Source organism: Callorhinchus milii, unplaced genomic scaffold, assembly GCF_018977255.1.
Source record: "Callorhinchus milii isolate IMCB2004 unplaced genomic scaffold, IMCB_Cmil_1.0 Scaffold381, whole genome shotgun sequence".
Lineage (NCBI taxonomy): Eukaryota > Metazoa > Chordata > Chondrichthyes > Chimaeriformes > Callorhinchidae > Callorhinchus > Callorhinchus milii.
In genome coordinates this window covers 36,918-59,080 of record NW_024705122.1, presented here as the reverse complement: position 1 = coordinate 59,080, position 22,163 = coordinate 36,918, and the positions used below count along the sequence as shown (strand labels likewise).

The following is a 22,163-nucleotide window of genomic DNA, read 5'->3' as shown; positions in this document are numbered from 1 at the left end:
GACAACCACAGGAATAAACATTTCAGCCCACTTCAGCGATTGTTTCTTGCTGTGGTTGTCCCACCTGATGACGGACGCTTGTGTTGCGCCCGAAAAGTCGTGATTTAATTTTATTTTATACCTACGTGACTTTACCGAATGTTTTTCGCAGTTGTATTCCATTGGAGACATTCGTGTCATGTTATAAGATGAAGTGTTCATTCAAAACTGTGTTAGAGAACAATCTGTAGAAGGTGATATCACAGGACTACTTGTGAAATACATTCAGCAAGTTACCTAGATATATAAAAAAACTATTCTCTGAGACATTTGTTATAAGAAAGGTGCAATATAGCAGGAAATCACTTTTTGTATTCAAATGCTTTTTTTGTATTAATAACGTTACAACGTTATAGTGAACGTGGCTTAAAACCTTAACAAGAGTAAAATGACCAACCATGACACCATTTAAACAATTGCAACTGCCCATCTGAATTCTGCCATTGTCAAAACGTATTTTAATTACAATGATAATCTCTAGAATCAAGTGCAGCTATGCTGCAAGCATGCGCTATTGACGCAAATCCCCCTCTCCATCAAAACATCCAAGCCGTGCCAGCTCAGGGCCGTCATGGCACAGGTGTGGGTTTTCCACTGGCTACTTTCCGTGCAGACCCAGAACCAAAGCGTGAAAAACTACGGCCTCACAAAGCATCTGTGTGTTTGCCTCGGCACATCCCTGGTGTGGTTCGGATGTATCAATGGGAAAAAATTAACCCGTAAAAACAAAGTTTTTCACTCTAAATCCTTTATATGCGTAGCGGCTAGAGTCCTCTCGTCCTCTGGCTTGAGATGGCTACCACCTATGGGTCAGATGATTGTCTGCCAGCATTAAGCAATTGGTAAATAAATAATTATTTATTTTTCCCTAAACAGTGTAAAATTTTGGAAAACATTTTTCACGAAAATTAATTGTCACGCACAACGAGTCTGTGTGGAAAATGTCAGCTCGATTGGATCACGGGAAGTGGGTTAAAAAACGACCGAAAGATTTGCACGGTCGTAAGCAAGCAAGCAAGCACGCAAGCAAGCAAGCAAGCGAACTTAATATAAAGGATTTAAAAAGGGGTTTTGTCCCCTGTAGTATTTAGTCGGGGGGTGTGGGGGGTCGGCGCTTACCAGGTTCATAGACGTTGCTGCTGGCCATGGCGGACGCTGCATGGGCGCACAGAGCCGCACCGCCCCCCGCCGGCTCGCTGTGCCCCGGCGAACGCATCTCCACATAGTTGCTCTCGGTGCCTGGCAGGTCCTTGATGGTGGCGTACGGGTTCTCGCTGTTCAGGGACGCGTTGCTGGCACTGCAGCCCGCTTCGTTCAGCACGTCTGGCGAGTGGCGGGGGTTAGGGGCATAAACGAGAGAACGGCGCCGTCTCATATCCACTGGATGGAGTCGCGTTTGCAAATGTCATTTGGAAACTTTGATCACTGCCTGTGTATCGATAGTTCAACGTTAATGTGCCATTTTATTGAGGGACTGTGTGTTGTCTTGTTGTGTTCTGGGACTGTTTTGTTGTTGTTTTTGCTGCCTTGTCCAATCTAGATAAATCACAAGTATTTATTTTTATATTTATATCTATATTTTGCACTATGGTTTTTTGTATTATTTAAGTTGTAACTGTCTGACCCACCCATACTGGACATCTGTGAAAAAGAGGTTCATAGCTCAGCAGATTCCGCCAGTCAAAATAACGATTCTAATTCACTGCTGGATGAAGGCCTCAGTACGTCGTTAAGACCATACCTCGCCAAATTAGTCAGAGCTGAAACCGTGTCACCAGGTTCGTAGCCGAGTGCGCTAACCGCTGCACCGCCGCCTCGCTCCCCCAGGACGCAAAATGCACTGTGGATCTGTGGATGAGTCACTGGAAATATGACCCAGGGTCTCTTATCTGTGCTACTGTGACGTGAACTTTTGTGTAACAGAGCCATGTAATATGTGTATGCAAAGCACCTGCTGCACTGAAGGGAATGAAATTTGAATGGTTGGCAGTGGTGCGTAGGTGGGTGATAATTCAGTTCTCAGCGATGAAACAGGAATTCGGTGAAATCAACGACAGAGTAGATCCCTCTTCCATCATTAAAAAAGTAATAATTCCAAGGTCTAGATGAAAATTTGCATTGACATTCTTACAAATTAAGGGATACATTGCATACATTATTTTAAAACCAAGAGATATTTATATAAAACGTCAACTATTTATTCAGGAAACCTTTAATAGTTTGGAAATTATTTCATGAGGGTGCTACATTGGGATGTTTGATTAAATTTCATTAATGAGTGTTTGGAAACTGAGGGAACCAGAGTATCCGGAGAAAACGGATGCATACGAGAGGGTGAGACACTCAGCATTGTCATCTCCTGGCCACTTTGCAGCCTTATGGCTCCAACAGCTGACTAACCCTGGTGGTGACCAAGGCGTAAACCAGGCCCAACCACGTGCTTGGCTTCTGATGTCCGCCATATTTAGGCCAATTTAAAAATAGATCAACACATCAACACGACTAGTGAATCACCATATAGATACAATGTGGTGTCCATAATACCTTTTAGTGATCTTCCATGGCCATACCTCGTTTCCATTCCAAACAAACCTACAGAGAAAATTCCACTTCTGTAAAAAAAAACTGCACATGCATACCGATTTCGGAGACAAGTGAGCGGTAGCGATTGGCTGAGTGTTAATCCCTGCACGAGTGTGCGTGCGTGCGTGTACGTACTCGAATGCGTACCCATGTCGTTGGCATGGCGCTCGCGTTTCCAGTCGGCTGGCAGTGTGGCGGTGTGGCTGATCCCGCATGCACCGCGCTTCTGCTCGTGGTTTTTCAAGCCCACATAGTGCTGCAGGAACACAAGCGGGAACTATGTTACACTATATGTACATGTGTATGCTGAACTTCTTTCGCACCGTACGTAGCTGCCAACCGCACTAATCGGAGGTATGGGGGAATGACAATAAATTAAACACAACAGTCAAAAAAGTGAGTTTTCAATATAGATATAAAGGTGCATTGCTCCAGTGGCTTCCTAACATCGAAAGATTATTTTCAGATGCAGAAGCGCATCTGAAAGCGTGCGAACGCAGTGACCGTCTTTGTTCAGTGGTTATCCAAAGGCCGCTGTTTGCGTGATGGTTTGAGCTCCTTGACGAGAAGTGAGGTTATATAGAAGCCAAACGTGGCGTGGTAATTTTGTCGAGCAACATTCACTGGCAGCCCTAAGGGTATTTGGGGCTACTCTTTCATGCTGGCCAGACGTCGTGCATGAGGTGGGAGCATCTACCTCTTAGCGGCGTAGCTATTTGTACACAGGTAAACAGAAGCGGGGGGGGGGGGGCTTTAACAAACGTGCCTATTATTTAAACTGCCAGGAAGGGAGATTAAATTGAACAGACAACTTGCTGGATTGCAAGTACATTGTGCTGATCATGACACCACGGCAGTGTATCCACAATGGCAGTAGACAGCTCATGTGAGCCACAAAACAAGACTTAAAGCTTTCGTGACTGCAGGAATTCATATTCTTTGGCTTTTTCGGTAAAGTCACGTAGATAGGTTCAAAGAAAATAACAAAAAGTAACAAACAACTACGACGTTTCGATCTCAACACAAGCGGTCGTCATCAGGAAGAGGGGCTGATGACGAACGCTTGTGTTGCGATCGAAACGTCGTAGTTTTTTGTTATTTTCTTTGAACTTATCTAAGTGACTTTACCGAAAGACCAAAAGAATACCACAAAACAAGCTTATTTATTTCATTCGGTGTAACTCTTAAAGTGGGAACAAAAAAAATTAGCCATGTAAAAAAACACATGGACATTTTTAGATTTCTTTGACATGTACGTGCAATTGATCACTCTGCTTCACAGACTTTGAGTTATACATGGGGTTTTTTGTACAATGTTGTCGACCTCAGTGCTGTTTTGCACCCAAGACTTTTTATACGTGATGCCCATTCTACCAGCCTCGCGCTGTATTCGTTGCGCTGGTTGCACTGTGTTGATGCACGACCTTGCCATACGAAACATAACCGTGCACAATTGTTTTTGGATTGTTTTGCAAGCATTTTTGCAAAACCATGTCCCCATCGAAAATTTGCAATTTTTTTGCCCAATAAGTTTTTACCTATGCCCAGAAAAAAGAGAAAAAATTGACTTTCCCACGTGAAAAATACAACCGCTCGCCAATCTCATTCCGTGTTGACGACGGTCGTGCGGCAGATACGGGTGAAAACATTTTCCGTGAGAAAACGCTTCGTCTCGGGACAGGTGCTCGCTAAAAAAATCGAGCCTGAGTCACCTTGGTGTTGACGCCTCTGCTCAAGTTGTTGGGCATCAGAGGTGGCGGGCTGCTGCTCTGAGACAGCGTGTGGTAGCTGGGGTTTGAGAAGTAATGTCGTCCGTGTCCATTGGGCGCAGTCTGGTCCACTGCAACGAACAGCAATAGCAGCGTGGTTATGAAAATTGTCACTTTTCAGGCTAAAAAATTAGGAAGCGAAAGGCAAAATATACGCGAGTGTGTGACTTACTTTACGTGCAATCTCACAGTATGGTATAAAATGTAAAGGTGCATCTCTGCAATTGCCTGCTCACGCTACTGCAGGCGGAAGGGCCTACACTAGAGGCAGCTCCAGAGAGCCCCTCTGGAAAGCATATGTATTTTTAGCCTACTCTTCTCCACTGGGCAAATGCCATGGAAGATGTAGAAATGCCCATATATTACCCCACCATACGTGGGGGGGGGGGGCTTAAGAAACTTCCACCGTTGTTTCAACTGCCGCGCCATTGAATCGGCAAGCTCTGGATTGCAAATCCAGTCCAGTGTGCAAACCATTTCACCGTGGTGGCATCACTTCAATGCCATGATATACGAGGACAATTTTGGGGTCAGTTGATGTGACACTCGGAATTGAGTGATGGAGTTCTATTTATGCAATGGAAACAACGTTTGTTGAAAAGCGTTGAAAGGCGTCTCTGATCAACAATGATTGGTCTACAGTCCACACGAGCTTTGGTAGTCACATGGCCTCTGTTTGCAAACGCCATTTGCCCACTAGAGGGAGCAGCCATCCTACGGTGTGCCGACATACGGGAAACTAAAGAAATTGTCCAAAAATTAGGAATTTGTTGACTTAGGCATATTAAGTTTGATGACGGTTGCTGTGCACAGGTGTAAAGGGCCAAAATGGCAAGCAACCAGCAACAAACAGCACGATTGGAGGTGTAACAGATAGTCCATCGGTTCCTTGAATCGAGCAAAGTTAAAGTATTTAAAGGTCAACTGTTTCCAGTTGAATGAATACCTCTCAGATATTTTACAATGGAAATCGTTATTGCCGGTGACAACTACCAGCAGCACCTTATTGTCCATCCACTGCTGCTGGATGAGGGCCTCCCCACACACGGTGCAGGTTGTTGTTGGGGGTTGTTTGACCGTACTTCACCGGTGAAGGCCCGTCGATTGGGATGCCGCGGTGGCAAACTATTAATTACCTCGCCTGGTATACAGGAGGTTGTGGGTTCGATCCCGACCCTGACGCCTGTGTATTTGGAGTTTGCATGTCTCTCTCTCTTCCCCTGGTCGCGTGGATATTTATCCGAGTCCTCCGGATTTTCCCTTCCACATTTTGAATCCACATCACGAGTATTTGGTGCTATAAATTTCCACACGATATGCCACTTCGTTGAGCTATCATTTGTGATAGCCATCTCACATCTGAAAAATATCTCTATAGCTCAGTGGGCCTTACCTGGTAAAATAAAAATAGTTAAAAGTTTAATAATTCAGTAAAAAATAAAAAAAAAATGTAGTTTCGATTTAAAGCTTTCGTGACTGCAGGGATTCATCTTCTTGGTTCTTTCGATAAAGTCACGTAGAAGGGAAATAATAAAATAATAAAAATAAAACATAATAAAATAATTCTCACGACGTTTCGGCCACAATGCAAGCAGCCGTCCTCAGGTGAGAAACAGGTCTGTCGGAAATTCATTCAGACGCTGTCTTTCCGACAGACTTGTTCTTCACCTGAGGACGGCTGCTTGCGTTGTGGCCGAAACGTCGTGAGAATGATTTTATTATGTTTTATTATTATTATTTTATTATTTCCCTTCTACGTGACTTTACCGAAAGAACCAAGAAGAAGAAAAATACGTAGTTGTATCTACAGTTTCGATTGCTCTGAGATTTCCTCGGCTCGCTGCCACACCTGCGAGCGTGGGGGGCTCTCCGTTGACGACGCGCAGCGCGGGCGTGTAGGACACGGCCGGCACGTCGTGCCCCTTGTCCTTGCGCTGCCGCTGGCGGTAGAGGAAGACGACGATGAGGACCAGCACCAGCACGATGAGCAGCACGATGCCCACGACCACCACCACGTAGTGGCCCTCCGTAGGCACGGCCGCACTCGTCGCCTTGCTCAGGGAGTTCGAGCTCTCCATGATGATGAGCCGGCTGCCGGGAAACACACGGAGACGGCCTCGGTGAACCCACGCGGTCAATTGCCAGCGGCGTAGCCGCGGGGTTTAAACAGCTGAAGCATAGCCACTCGCGGTAGGCCCAGCGGTTAGCACCCCTCTGTTTGGAATTACGTCAAGCACATATCAGGATAGATTTGACAAAATGTTTTAGTTTCACATAGCGTGGTCGCTCATGTACATTGCATCTTACAATCGTCGGGGAACTGCAGACAAGCTGGAAGGTAGTTTGTCAGTACAACAATTGCCCAAGATCTGCTGTCCTTAACATATATAACTTTTTTTTTCCCCCAGCAAATCATGAATTTTTATACACGTGGGGGGACTGCTTCAGATATCAATCACCACTGACGTCGTTATCGGTGGCTCTTCATCGAACTCGAGTTCAGGATAAATGGTCCAGAACATGTGTTCATTGCTCTCCCGGGCTGATTATGGAAATATGTTGAACTTATTTCGCACCGTACATAGCCAACTGTGCTAATCGTATGTGCGGGGGAAGGACAACGAACTAAACACAAATTTTAATTTTGCAAGGCATTAGCTTATTTGCCTTGCACGATCTGCCGGTAGCCCAAGTTGTTGTTTCCTTACCATTATAAATGACTTAATGTATTCCACGTGGACATCTCGGCCCACCGAGGTGCCACTTACAAAGGAAATTTCAAATCGTGGGAAGGTTTTCAGATTAACTCGGTCGCTTGTGTCATTGGCATAAACACGCAGTAATCCTGCGACGGTGGTACTTGTGAGGTGCTAGCCCATTGGGGTCTCAAAACAAATCGGTACCTTTGGCGCCCACGCATTCAACGTAGCCAAAAGACAGAATGAACGGTAGTGAGATCAAAGGAACGTGGACAAAAATAGATGCACGCAGTGAGGTGAACTTGCTAGGCAAAGGGTGTGAATGTAGGTGGATGTGAGAAGAGCCACTGATAATACAGAGACGTGTGAAATGAGAAATATGCACTCAGGAGACCGTTTTCGCAAAATCCACGTGCATATTCATGTTCGATTTAACATGCACAGTATATGGTAATGCAGAATCAGTAATCTGCAGAATACAGACAAATGCTTGATTTTAAATCAATTATTTTTTGTCATTTCCATTCAAAATATGGAATACACGAAATACACATGTGATTTTTTTTAAATTTTAAAACACCCCGCCCCCCGTGCTTTGTGCACAACAGAAACTGAAATAATGGATGTAAATTAAATCCACCGTCATTAAAATGGATGGATTATGCTTAATGGTATCTGTCTCATATGTGCATATTCATTGCACAGTAGTATCCTCTGGCAAGCGAAAAGTATGCAGCCTAAAGCATTTATGAGGGAGTTCTTCCCCCTGTTGGATCTTCGTTGTATGAGCACAATCGTGGCCAGCATACAAAGTTCTGATAGCCCAAATCTATGAACCACAGAACCCAAGTTAGTGAGAAGAAATTGTTGCGGAAAAACGTGGCACTTCTTGATACAACATACAAGGACAAAGATTTCCCCACAAGCCTACACAGGCTGTTGGGGCAGGTGCTGTTAGCATAAAGGCCGGCACGGTACATAACCATGAGGATGCCAACTTATGCTGGTTCAGCCTACAATAGATATAGTCCGGTCCGGTACATCGCCCCCTACTGAGGGGATAGCTCTCCCAATGCTGCTACGCGCTTAAAATGTCGCTAGCAATTCCCGCGTCATGAGTCACCAGTCGGACACCATCTATTGCCTGCGACCTCGTGTGCGTACATTCGCCGCCTAAGACCTCTGGACGAGTTTATTTATCTAGCCTTAGCGGGCGGGCAGCCGGGGGCTCCAGCCTATTGGTACGAAATGGTGCCAAACTATTTTCTCGGTTGGGGTACAGTTAGGATCGGTCCAGCCCGGAGCCCAAGCGGGTTTAGCGTAGAATAGATGGCATTGGGCTCAGTCCGTTTAAATCGTTCAAAACTGGCGAAGGGCTCATGGGTTCTCTACTGAACTACCATCAGTCCCTTCGTTTCGATTTATCAGAATAGGAAGTCGACGTGACACAGGCGCCTAATTCACGGCCCCTATAATTCGCGGGTTCCTGTCCGAGAAGGCCAAATCCAATACGCGTCATATACGGCTGAGAATAGCGGGCAGAACGACGTCCATATTGGTCGATAACCTAGCTTTTGACATTATTTGAGAGGCTGCCTTGTCCGTCTTGTGGGCAGCCACGATTATTATATACCTGGTCACCTTACTAGCTCGACGTGAGCGAGATAACGTGCATCCCTTATGTAGCGACCCACCGTGCGTTAAACATCCCACCTGGTCACTTTCGCTCCCGTAATGTATTAGCTTTTAGTTTCGGGTTTTTGTGGTAATCATATAACGATAGCACCTATGAGTGGGTTGGGGATCACCCAGAGATAATGCCTAGCGCAGTCTGCCCGTCCCCAGCGTAGAAACGAGAAAATAGCACATCCGGCGATGCCCGTTTGAAGGCTAACGCTGGGTCCGAGTTATCTTAAGTCATGGGGCAAAAGATGGCCGTCAGAGGTCGCCAACTTGCAGATGCGTTAGATCTTATCCCGGCTACTCGCTCGAACAGAGCTCCCGGCGGTCGTTGCAGGTTAGGCCTCAAGCCAACGTGATATAGGGAACGTATGCCTTCCAATTATTTCGAGCTCGGCTGATTGCAAATCGAGAGTCTTGCATGCAAAAGAGGTTTCACACTTCATATCTTAATCGAACTACGGTGGTAGATGGGCTCACAGAACGAGCATCGGGGTAACCTGTTTCCATCCCTATATTCTGGCTGTAGGACAACGATCGATATTTGCACTACGATAAGGCTTTATCGGAGCGAGCATGAGGTTAATCGACGGGACAAAATCACTTGCCTTTTCTCCGTTGACTAACAGCGCTTTAAGCTCGGTTAATGGGGTTAAATCTTGAGAATCCTTTACAGGTATATGGTTGACCAGCTGGTATCTCCTCATCCCTTTCTAATGCCCATCACTGGCCAGTTACGACTTGCATGTTAGGACTCCATGTCCACCATTGATTACTGTAGTCCTCACGTAGGAACGAGCTGATCTAGTTAGTTACTATAGTTCGATGTTAAATAGTCGTATCACTTGCGATAATACGCAAATGCCGTCCGACAGTACCAGAAAAATGCGTACACAAAATAGGACGCTTTGTCATGGCGCCCGCGCCAGGAGTTTCAGCCGGAAAGAACTGGGTACGAGTCTAGCTCTTATCCGATTAGCACGCGTATAAGGAGGTTGACCGCAGGAGATAGTTGGCTTGTGATGAATCGTTCAGGGGGTACAATGAAAAGACGCGCCTGCGGGGCGTATTTCTAATGATCTAATGTGTCGATATGGATCATCAAGCTTATGAATAGGAGCGACCGAATGTGGCCGAATCGAAGCTTATTTTTGCATCTAATCTTAGGTGAAAGGACCGGTGTCATGACGATCCTACTTTCCGAAGACATAACTGCTGCTAGCGAACTTTCCAATGGTCGTCGAAGAAGCTTATAAACTGCTTTTGTAGTTGAATTTCGGCGGTCCCTCACCAATGCCTTCGTGAGATAGGTCTCACTTGCCCAACTTGCCAATGCTTTGGTCTCCAACCTAGTTATGTGGGTTCGCTGCGGAGTTTTCCGACCCTTCGACGGACAGCTGCAAGCGGCTTCTGGCTAGGGCGGATCATTCATGAGCAGGGTCCCGAGCAACTCCACTCGGTTATTGTTACATGAAGCCTTTTTTGGCAGTAAATGTTGATGCTCTATAACCACCCATTCGGAAATACAGCATCTCCCGAGGGTTATTCCGTTGTACCAATGGTAAATGGCGATGTACCGATTAACCCTATGTACTTCTCCTAAGACCGTCAACCTTCGGTCCCAACCCACATCCGGTTAGTTTGCTCATTAGCTGATGCTTGGCAACCTAACTCGATGGGAAATGGTCGACCTCTATCCCTAGGTCTCGTGATTGGAACTAAACAAATGGCAGTCATCCGAGACAGCTGACACTTGGTAAGGTAGTCGCCTCTTGTGCATGTATATCCCAGTGTTCCGACTACCAGGCTAACATGGTCGTGTTAGAGGTTTCGAGTGGACGCGATGGATCCGTCAGAAATCCAAAATGGCGCAAGAACTCGAGACCCGTTTTTGGAAAATACGCCGTGCTGCGGACTCCTACCGCGAGGTAGGGCACACAAGACGCGGGCCCTATTTCAAGAGAACTAGAATCGAGTTACGTGTCCCACTATTCTTTGAATCGCTGCCCTTGAATCTAACTCTTGCGTACTCGCATCTTATTGGCTTTGCGCACCCAAGCACCTCGGCTAAGTAGACTTTCGGTCAACTGTGATACACGGAAAGTAAATTCAACCCGTGTGCGTCATGCGGGACAACTCGCTTTGTGGAAAATGTCAATGTGGTTGACCACCGAACTAAATCCCTGATATGCAAAACTAGCGTGTGCGCATGGGGATACGAACCCTTATATTCCTGAATGTACATCAAGGATCTGTAATGGTTTTTTAGGGCCCATTAAGTAAGTGTCTCCTCGATGCCCCTTCCTAATGTCGTCGACAGTGCACCCCTGTCGAGCTTGTCCCCTATGAGCTATAAAACTGGATACTAAATATGCTAGGAAGTCCTTAGAACATTGGTTGTTGGCAGGGCGGTTAGTCTGTACGTCTCTAATGACCCCAACCCCTGACACTTCCGTTTCATGAGACTTATCAACTTGGTATGCGCCGCACTCCCCGAGAAGTTCGCTTTGATCCACAGTCTCAGGGCGATACCTAAGCGAAGTAAGGTGGAAGTGACATATGTTCATGGATTAAAGTTAGCGCCAAAGTCTAATATCGCGTAGAGTCCATAGGGAGGTATCCAGAACTAGGCTGATTATCCAGTAGAAATTCGAGTGCGACGAGAGTTCTGGGTGCTATTGACCATCTTGTGTTCATCGGCGTTGTGTGTCAGAGTAGCGAGCACCAGGGTGATAAACAAATCATTATAGATTTACACGCCTGGTTAACGCTCACTGTCTGTCGCGGCCTCAACTGCACAAGTCTGCTGAATATGTCCTGTTGAATTGTAGGCCGAGTGACCTATTGCCCTGCCATATGGTTCTCCTTTAGTTACTTGGAAACGCACGCACGGTCTTTACTCAGGAACGTCTCCGAATGTGATTGTCCGGAAAGCGATCCATTGCAATTTTGCGGGCCCGATCCGTTCACCGCTTGCGTTTGGAAATGTTTCGGGTCGGATTAGGCTTTTAACCCACACTCCAAAATCCGACTTCGCCCGAATACACATTTGTGTACATTTGTTGCTGACTGACGCGTATCACTGGACATAGTATGTTTTCTCTCAGGTGAAAGTATATCGAAATTCTTAGGATGACCCAGAATTGACCAATGGACCCAGTGCACGCTGTAGGCCGGGAGGCATAGTAATTCGCTTGCTAGAGCTCCAATAATTTGCTGCAGCAATTGCCCGCGAAGACAATTCACCTAGCAATACCCACCCTTGCGGTCGACCTAGCTTTCGTTTCTCGTACAGCGTGACCCTTATAGAGAAGTTGAGGCCTATGGCGATTACCACCAATGATCGGAAATTTGTACCCTGTACTTCACTCAACGCAACAAGTACCAATTCGGCTTTTCAAAGGCAACGCCTCCGCGGAAGTCTACCTCTAACTTTATAACCTCGGCAATATATAGCCTAGCTGAAATTATTTGACCAGGACGATCACTGTCGTCCTTTCCCGATTTAATACGCGTAAGCGCCGGTGATATTGCGGTGGTCCATATTCTTTAAAACAGGTCTCGATGAACACATCAGTCGTATTACACTTAGTTACGCGGCCCGTTCAATGTCCAAGCCTACGATTACGGTTGTGGTGAGAGCATATCACAGTTAAGGGGTTGGGATAACTGCGACAGCGGCTGGGTACTATGGCAGTTTATCGCGCCACTCAGTAGTGCCGATTGGGGGTTGCTTATGCCTGCGGTCCATACACCGCAATCCTCGGCGTCCCTTGCGTTATCTGCTTCGGCATATGACGGCCCTGACCCACCGCGCTCCACGCTTCTGTATCGATGGTGCTCCTTCCATAGGCATCAATTTGATATACCGTTCGTGACTGTAATTCGCTCCATTCAGCCCTAAACGATAGAACGCACGCGGGAGTTGTATGATGTTATCGTTACATGCTCGACCACGGCCGGAAACAAGATCGCCATATACCATCGTATATAGTTCCCGCGCGACCTTTCGCCTAGGCACGTCTGGTTGGGTTGTATCGGGGCAGAGCGAAAATCCCCCCGTTAGAGGGCGAGGTTGTTTTAGGAGGGGCTGCAAAAACAGCCTGCCATAGCTTAGTTAAGCCCTTTCTTGCGTTGGGCGAACACCCTACCAGCAGCGAGATATGCATTTACCCATGTTTAGGGTACATAGTCTTACAGTTTGGAACTTGTCAACGCTACATCCTGGGATGGTCAAACGAAGATGTTGCCTTCTACTACCGTCGTCTTCATTCATGGGCTCACGGTCCATCAATGCCGTCCCCCTCTCCGAACCGCGACTGGTGACGCCGACAATCGTGCACTTGATAAGGACACGTCAAAGGATATCTTAAAGGGACATTTGTAGCAGAAGTCACCACACACACCTTTACCGCATAAACAAGCCTGTAAGCTGATGTACATTATCACCGGTTATGATCACTTGCCCCACCTAAGTCATGTCGATTACCGAAGATAGGTCTAAGATCGAATTGAAATGGTGTGTCGGCCTTGATGATTACCAAGGTAGTTCTTTAAAATAAGGACCGTACCAAGAGCAATTAAATGATCTCAACTTGTTTCTATCTTTCCCGCCCGGCTCCTTGGGATGTCTAATCAAGGAACATCTCCGTTAGGGCGTGGGTTGGCGGGACTCATTTACTGTCGCTAGTCTACCACTACATCGACTCTATGGAGGACGCCGCTTATATAGAATGGCCGTGTTGATTTGAAGCACACGCACCCTTCAACAGACGCGATGTCCTCTCCCAGGTAACTTATCCCCTGGGCTTAATTCGATCCTCCGACAAATTATGGTTATTCTCCTCGGGCTGTCTGATGCGAATAACGCAAAGCTGCTTATGAGATTGTTGGTCTTCTTCAAAAGTTTACCCTTCTGCTTGGACATCGAAGGTCTTCCAAAGACGTTCGGGTATTGAAGTTGTCAGTTAAAAGCTAGAAAGGTGATGATTAGGCCATCGAGCCGCGTCGGAGTTCCGTACATTACGAGTAAGTATCTGTAATGAAGGACAGGCCAGTGCATCCATAATTAGTTGTCAGTCCCACTCACCGTCGTTGCATCGCTTCTTTAACCTATGACCTTAACCGCGGGCCACTGCACCCTGCCAAGTAACGATAGTCTTCCAAAAGTCGTACAATGAACGTACCCTCTGCGTTAACCTCGCGTAAAGGCCCGCGCCACCTTAGCCCGAGGAAGATAAGCCTCCTGTGTTCATTTACGGCTTGATTCCGCGTCCAATCTTGTGGGTGTTCGTTGATTCGTATAAGTCCCAGTGCTCACTCAATTTCATTCTCTAGCCCAGTACATCGATAGTTTGGAGCCACGGGTGTACCCAGTTTCGAGACAGCATGTTACATGGGTGACGCCGATTCCATAATGAGGGGCAACTACAAGCCCTATCTCTTTTCATGTTGCCACAGCTTTGGAACTCTACGCGGCGTGGAGCCTGTTGGTTAATTATTCCGTACTACTTTCTGTAGCCAGGAGCCGAGATGTTACAATTATCTGACGCAGCATAGGTTGTCACTATCCGTCAATCTACTACGCTTCTAAATTCACCCAAATAGAATGGCTGTTTGGAGGGCAAGAACGGTCTGTGATTACCCTAAAGGGGTGTTTACCGAAGGACGATGCAGAGATACAGATCGCACATACGAGGAGTGTTAAGGCCCGGTGGCACAACTAGATCCCAGTCAAGGCCAGGTAGCAAGAGGGATATGTCAGCATAGCAACGACATGACGGACGAGTTCACCACAATGAAACAGTAATAAAAAGCGATACGAATCCAGCTCTACGGGGTGATCGGTCCTTGCTGCAAATGTGGTTGTAGGGTTAGATCCTTAAAGTGGGATACAATAAGCATCAGCACCTTGTCCATGTATACTGGCGGGTTCCGCTGCCAAATGTGAGGGAAGCTGGTCATCTACTTGATTGAGTGCTATTGCCTAAGTCACCGGTTGCACCACGTTTAGCCTTACGTCGTACGCCTTACCTTATGTCTACGCGTAGCCTTAAATTCCAAGTCCCGGGCTAAATCCCTACTATTGCTCATATGTGTTGAAGTTCTTACGTAGATTAAGACCTACCAGTTACTTCGAATCCGCTCGCCCGATAGGTTAACTCGGTGAGCTGATCTCAATCTCACAGTCCCCTATCATCCTGAGGTATGGCAAAATGGCCTGCGTGGGGATGATTGGAGGCACCGGTGGTTCCTGGAATCGCCTCATGATTTTGACTCAAGTTACAGGGACAGGACCGTCTCCCGGTGCACAATCTACCTTTGTAGGCATCCTGACTTTAACTTGGTCACCTCAAGTAGTAGGTTTTCCGCTCATGGAAATATTTGATTCATACAGCGTCCAGCTTGCCGCGGCGTTAACCGATGGACGTTCTATTGATCCTATGGACATACTACCCGGGGGCCGACCATTATAGAATCGTAGTACAGAGATCCCAGACATTTGCCTAAATCTGCCTGTCGCCGCAATTGCTGTCCCGAGTAATGTTCCACCTGGGCATCTGCGCTGTATCGAGACAGCTATTGTCCACATTATCCGATTTCCTTATTTCCATCCGGAAGTATTCTATGGCACTGGAGTATGCTCGATAATTCTTTAATCAACCGTGAATTAAATAGGCCATCCCGCACATAATGGGTGCAGTTGGAGAATTTCCTGAAGAAAATTGAATTTTAAGAAAGGGCTCTAGGCCCCTCCAATATATGTCTAGAAATATGGGGGTCGGCGCACTCCAACGCACTTAGAGACTATAACTGACTATCGTCACACCGCTTCGCCCAACCTCTTCTACGCTTCCTAATTGCTTACATACATTAAAACAACAACATAACGCTTTTCTGGAAGGTCGACCCCATACCGTTTCAAGCTGTTCTCTATAACTCGAGCGCTCAAACGCGATGACGCGCGTGTTGCATTATGGCACTGCTATGCATCTACCCTGATTCCGACGCAAATTGTCGAACTCATGGACTCCTCGGGCACAGACCGTCTGCAGGGCCGAATCATACGTTGAGTTCGGGTGAGCACCCAAGACGATTTCCCTAATCTCCCGCACGGTCTATCGTCAGTTAAACTCTTATCTTCCTCCCTAGGTATCGTGCCCCGGCGAACACCATCTTCGTGTGGTCCATAATCCCACTCCTATTATGGCGTAGGGTATATCGTGACCGAAAAGACGAATGGAAAATGGGTTTTCGTTAGCCGCTTGCAGCTAAACCAGCGTTTACTAGCATTTCGCTAAATCCCCTAGAACGAGGATCCACGAAGTATTGTAAGGTCGGACTTTATCGCCTGTGCCCTTTGATTCCGTAATAGCCGTCGGATCAATATGGCCTAACATTTATTTATCGATATCAAAGAGGACCATACTAGTATGTCGAACAGCCGCTTGTCTCGTAATATAGGGTCTCAGATATCAACGCTGGATGCAGTGAGAGTGTCCCCCTCGTCTTGCGCTTACGGCGGCGATTGGTTTCCAAGGTTTTCGAAATAGGCGGGCCTAACCCTTGATGGTAAACGTTGAGCTTGTAGTATCTAAACAATGTCCCACGTTCTGAGACGTTAAGTAGGTCTGGCCATGTAGCATAGAGGCGGGCCCGGTAGCCATAACTAATGCTGTCGCGTAGAGCAGTTGGGGTAGTGAACCATATCTTTCACATTCCTTGCGTCCCGCATTTGAAGGATAGGTACGGTAAGTTTTAGGCGTCTTGTGGACACTCTACTCATTATTTTAACGTCGTACACCATAATTATGTTCAACGCCCGAAGAGGTCCACAAAGTAATACATCCCGAAGGATGTGCTTGCAACTACCTTCTACAACGTTGACGAGATAAGGACCGACCCTGACGACGAAACTGTAGGATCCACGCGCTTTCGGTCGCTAGCGTCAACGAGCATCACTTGGAACGGTGATAAATCCGGGGAGCGAAAGCACGTATACCCGCACTCCGATCATTGCTCTGTCATAGCTAATGACAGCATGAACACAAGGATGAAGATGATTCATTCATTTGATCTATAACACGTTACAGTGGAATCTCGACGATACTGTACTTGAGCTATGGCGGCGCGCACAAGGCTCACATCCGTTTTGTACAAACTCGTCAACGTAACGAGTTACCGGGGACCCGGCATGCCACACCTAAGGTGAACCATAATCTTTCGTCATAACGGCCCAATTACTCGACCTAGTACATCGTTTAGGTATGATGCTCAGAGGAGTACATCTAGTTCAACCGAGAACTCAGTCGCGAAAAGACTAGGTGACACCAAAGTCCATAGACCGACTACAGTGTTGTTCTTTAAACCATATTCGTCAATTCACCATGTCTTATGCAATCTTGGTGGTACCGGTGGACAAAGTTCCCGGGGTCCTGGAGACCGGGAGTGTATTTCTGCAAAGGGCGAGACGAGCTCGCTCTCGCTCCGCAGCTGTCAGATAGCGTCGAGCTTGATAGAACCATATGTCGCTCCTGAATGAAGAGGGCTTAAGGTGGCTGTTAGACCCAATCACGTAAAGGCGGCACGCAAGCTACCTAGGGTAAATGAATGCGCATATCTACATGAATGAAACATCGACCTGAGTGACATGAAGAAAGCTAGTCCATACTTTTTGTCACGCCTCTGTTGTAATGTTTTACCGTGACCTGATAGCGCGTGCATATGGACCTTGCATGGTAATCGTAAAGGTGTCCCGCATCCGTTTCCAGATGCTATCTTATTTCCCATAGCGGAAGACAGTAAAAGCAAGGGAATCATTGAGAGCTGACCGAACGAGAACCGGATTTCTATCCTGCCACTTGACAAGTAATTGCCTCTGCGGGCAACAGACTACTTTTCCCTACACTGAGTAACCCACGTGATATCGCCAGATCTACTTTTAACACAGCACTCTCCCGCGGTAGGTGTGGGACCCGGTTTGCACGGTCATGATGACATGACCTGCCTTATCTGCCGATCAATCCGGTCTGCTAATTGGGCGGCAATCGGCCGGCATGATTTGCGCACACCTATGCACCTGGCGGTGACGGTTCCTCCAGAATCACTTCAGCCTGCTTTGTAGTATCCTTCTTTCTATCTCAATATCTTGTCAGCAAAGTGTTTGCCATATTAACAATCATAATTAGCGCTGAGGCATAGGAGACCTCCGCGGCTAAGATCAAAACTGTAAGGGTGCTACGAATCAGGGGGCAAACCACGATAGGGTGTAACTATTGCGTGGGATAGCTACTGAGTATGGTGTACCAACATCGACGAAACCCATGTGAGCGTTGCTGTTCGGGAAGGTAGTGTCCGCTGGACCTTCTCTCACAGCCCAAGCTAGCTGTAAAGTACAAAGTCTCATCAAGGTTGGAGCGTAAAGATTGGCATTGTAGTGTCTCTTACTGATAATTTGTTTGTCACATGCCGCGAATAGGGGTGGCTAGACCGGGTGTGTCCGCACGTTATGCGAGTTGCTGCCGTGTCTAGGAGTTAGATATGCGGTAATCCCCACAAAGGAATCGTGTCACAAGTCGGCGGTTTACCCAAGCAAATTTGATCTACGGCCCGGACGAGTTTGGATAAATGAGCTCGCGGAGGGCGTTTAATAACTTAGCCCTCAGTTCCCACCTGGAGAGTATCGGGGTGGGCCTTTAGGCACGAGAAGCCAGAGTAGCTTCATCTAGATTAGGATATTTACTAAGGAAGTCTACAGCAACGTAAAAGTTCAGCGGTTGAACTAGGATGAAGTTAATACTCCATGTAATCGTACGCCAGTTCCAGCACCCACGCAGTGAGAAAGTGAGTCCACTACCGTTTTTTCACCTTATTACTCAACTCATGCAACCTTATCGATTATAAAGTAGGTAAAGATGAGGCCTCTCATTGGTGGCCGCCGGCTTTCTCGGAGGAAAATATCCTTATGAAATTTATTCCCCGTAACGTTCTAATAGTCGATGTTAAAATCCGTTGGGTCACAGTAAGCGGTGGCGCGTAAAAAGGTTCATTGCAGAATAGTAGTACAGCGACGTGAGGAAAACACTCGCAACTCGATTCATCACCAAACGTTGGTCCAAAACGTTTACCTCAGCTGTGGACTTGGATTTCCGATGCTACGAGCACGTTAGCCTACAAACTAGAATGGCGTTATCATGGTGATGCCTCATGAGAGACTTCAAAAGAGCACCTTTACCTGAGTACAAAATATTATCGTTGACAATCCAGACCATGTCTACCAAAGGTACGCCTCTGGGTTCAAACTTATACGCTTCGTGCCGAGTTTAGGTTCGTAAACGACTGCCCTCATATCGCCAGCAATATAGACAACACCATAATAGAAGTCCGGACCTGCGTCTAACCTTGGGAGCCCAGAAATACGGAAAACTGAGGAAGGAAGCCCCACATCAGCCACTCATCCCACAGTGACCTTTATGAAGGTACTGTGAGCAGACTGATATAACGAAGCGTATGAAACAAGCTATCATAGATTGAACAATAAATTGCGCACTGCCGGTGGTTTGGGTAAAGGTTCCCAAGATCATGCTTTGGTTAGCTAGGGGCGCGGTTCATGAGGCGCTCCTCGAGCCAACGGGGCGGTGTGACGCAAATTACACCCCAGAATAGACTCGATAGTGAACTCTAGTAGTCCCTAGCAGGAGGGCAGGGAAGATCTATAGCTCCTGCCGATAAAAAATCACACATACCCGGTGGTATGTATAATATTATCCTTAGTACTCTTGTATTCCGTTGTTTCCTCGCGCCTTATTTAACGTACTCCGCCTAGGGATGGTGGTCCTTAAAACGAAAGATACAACCATTCCGCGTCTAGTGAGAAACCGATTTGTCGCTGCAAAATAGTGAGATGCTACTTTACCCGAGAGATTGATCGTCTTTATACAAGACAGCGAGGCCGTCACGTTATAAGTCTTGCCAACCCTGACAAGCATTCCCAGTAGTGACTTGACATAAACGTGTATCGATAAAGCGGTCGGACCAAACAATACGTACGAAGTGAAAAGGGATCCTGTCGCACCTCTGCAAAGATACAATCGCCTTTTCCACCGAAGCCGACTAAAAGCTTGCGCGGGTTAGGTTACGCGACTCTAGTGTTAAGTCTAGCGTTCGCACGCTAACCTCCTGCACAGTTGCTGTGTGACTGGGCATTCCGGGTTGGCACCACCAGACCGTGGTAGAATGGAGGCCCGAGGACCTTGAGACCGGAGGGTGCCTATCTATAAACTTGCTAATTAGGACGCGTCCAGTGATTGGTCGCCTGGCTCGCATGGTATTGGTGATTGTACTCCTTCCTGTGTCGACCGCAAAAATGGAATCAATCAAACATTTGAAGCTCATCCACGATCAACTCTCTCATTTTTTACATCTTTATTGCGACATTTTTGCCTTGTCGCAACCAGGAATCCAGTTAGGTGGATGCGCTGCCACAGTCTGTTGTGGATAAACACATTGTTAGTCTCGTTTGACTTTGCCGCTTCTGCTAATAGAGAATTAATATATCAGTGATACTACGCTGCTTGGAGGAGATCCTTTTTGTGAGTTATCACACATTTGCACGATAAGAATTTTTGTGTTTTATTGATTACAATAGATGGTTTGTGCCATAGAGGTGGGGAACCGTGTGAACCATGCCCGACTTCCTTCAGTCAGCGTGGAAGATGCGCACTCTTGGCTCTAACAATACCAAATTATGAATGTCTTGCTGCACCCAGAAACCCCGTATGATGGGTACAATAGTGGGCTCTCTTCCAAAACTCATTACAGTGATCGCGATTCCTACCGACCTTCGAAGACTGAAACTCAAATCGACCGGGTACTATTTATAGTGCAGTTTGTCTGGGTCTATAAATGCAGCGGACCCTGATATCTCATAGCCACCCTAAGTAGGTGCCAAGACGCTTATGAGATCAGTATAAATCCCCGGTCACTGATGATGAGAGGACTTTATTACCTCAACCGTGTTTGGGCGAGATACATTGCCTGGCAATTAGCTCCGCAGTGAAAAAATCGCGTACACACTCAATAGACGCGCTCAATAACTGCGTTGCGTGGCATCCAATTGTGCCGCGATATACATGGGACCCGCCGATGGACCGGAGATTATTTCTGAGCAAGTCGCCCACATAAGGAGATTTCCCTTATGTGCACCGCTGGGACCGCCACTAACCTTAGGGGAGAAGGCTGGCATTTGGATAAAACTCAAAGGATACCGGAAGGGAGCCGTATGAGTAGATCACTGCCAGAGAGGGGTGTAGATCAATATGGGTGCCATAGACCAGGGTGTGGTTCAAAAACGAATTGTTTCCAACGTAGATTAAAGAACAACGAAGCGGTCAAAACGGCCTAGACCGCCCTCTCATAACAGAGTGGATCATGGAGAATGATTGCATTTCCCACGTTAGGCGCCAAAATATTGTAAAGTAGTTGTTGCGTGCTGCGCATGTGGTGGTGGCGAAGGCATCGGTATGGGCATTGCAGCGCGTTGCATAGACTCTATTAGGTGTATAGCCAGCTACAGACATTTTTTAGGCAATCGTTGCCAACTTTTTACTTTCGTAAGTGGGGTTGAAGGTCAAAATGGTCCGGGGTAAGCATTAAGGTTTATCCACCCGTACCCCAGATACCAACAAATATCACATGAAAGAGTAGCGGATGGGCTCCATACGCCAGTAGTGACTTGGTCCACTTCGTGCATTGGTATATATAAGGAGCTGAGCTGCAGGACAGGCACGTGACCCGTTGGTCTAAAATGTCCTGTTAGTCTTGCTTATTAGTTGGCGAACGTCTTAAGCATACCCCCATTCTGCGGCTACGACGCCAGAAGGATACGAAGCGTAGTAGGAAAAACTACAGTGCGTCGTGTATTATCTCATCTTTGTGAGAGGTAGGTGCGCCCTGGAATGACTTTACCGGACCCCGTTGTCTAGTCTCATACCCTATAGGCACACAGATTCCTGGTCGACTATGAGTTAATGACCGTGTCAGACAAATCTCGGCTTTGGCATTCAGCATCAATCTTATTACTTTATGCAATTAGCGCGTCGACATAGGTATACACCACGACGGCCAATCCGAGGTACATCTTGAGCCAAGCTCGTTGCGAGAAAAAGGTGGAATCACGAACACTGTTCTTCCTTCTAGGTTGCGTAAACCGTCATAAGCGTCACATCGATAGTAAGTAGCTACCGTATTTCGCTGAGGAACGATAGATTAGCAGAGTCAGTGTGACGGCCCAAGAATGGTTGACATGGCGTTTATTTCTTAGCGATATTTAAATCATGTGGTAAGCCCATGACGAGCCACCTTCTCCCCCATCCGACTAACGTTTCTTAATATA

General features: G+C 46.9%; 1 protein-coding gene across 1 annotated transcript in view; it reads right to left on the bottom strand.

Moving 5' to 3' along the window:
• The window catches only part of LOC121852067 (multiple epidermal growth factor-like domains protein 10), a 55,403-nt gene that overhangs the window by 445 nt on the left and 32,795 nt on the right, over nucleotides 1-22,163 (bottom strand). Inside the window, 5 exon segments of the mRNA XM_042346181.1 lie at nucleotides 1,159-1,362; nucleotides 2,758-2,878; nucleotides 4,335-4,462; nucleotides 6,241-6,482; nucleotides 6,858-6,933. Coding sequence (XP_042202115.1) covers nucleotides 1,159-1,362; nucleotides 2,758-2,878; nucleotides 4,335-4,462; nucleotides 6,241-6,482; nucleotides 6,858-6,933 — 771 coding nt within the window.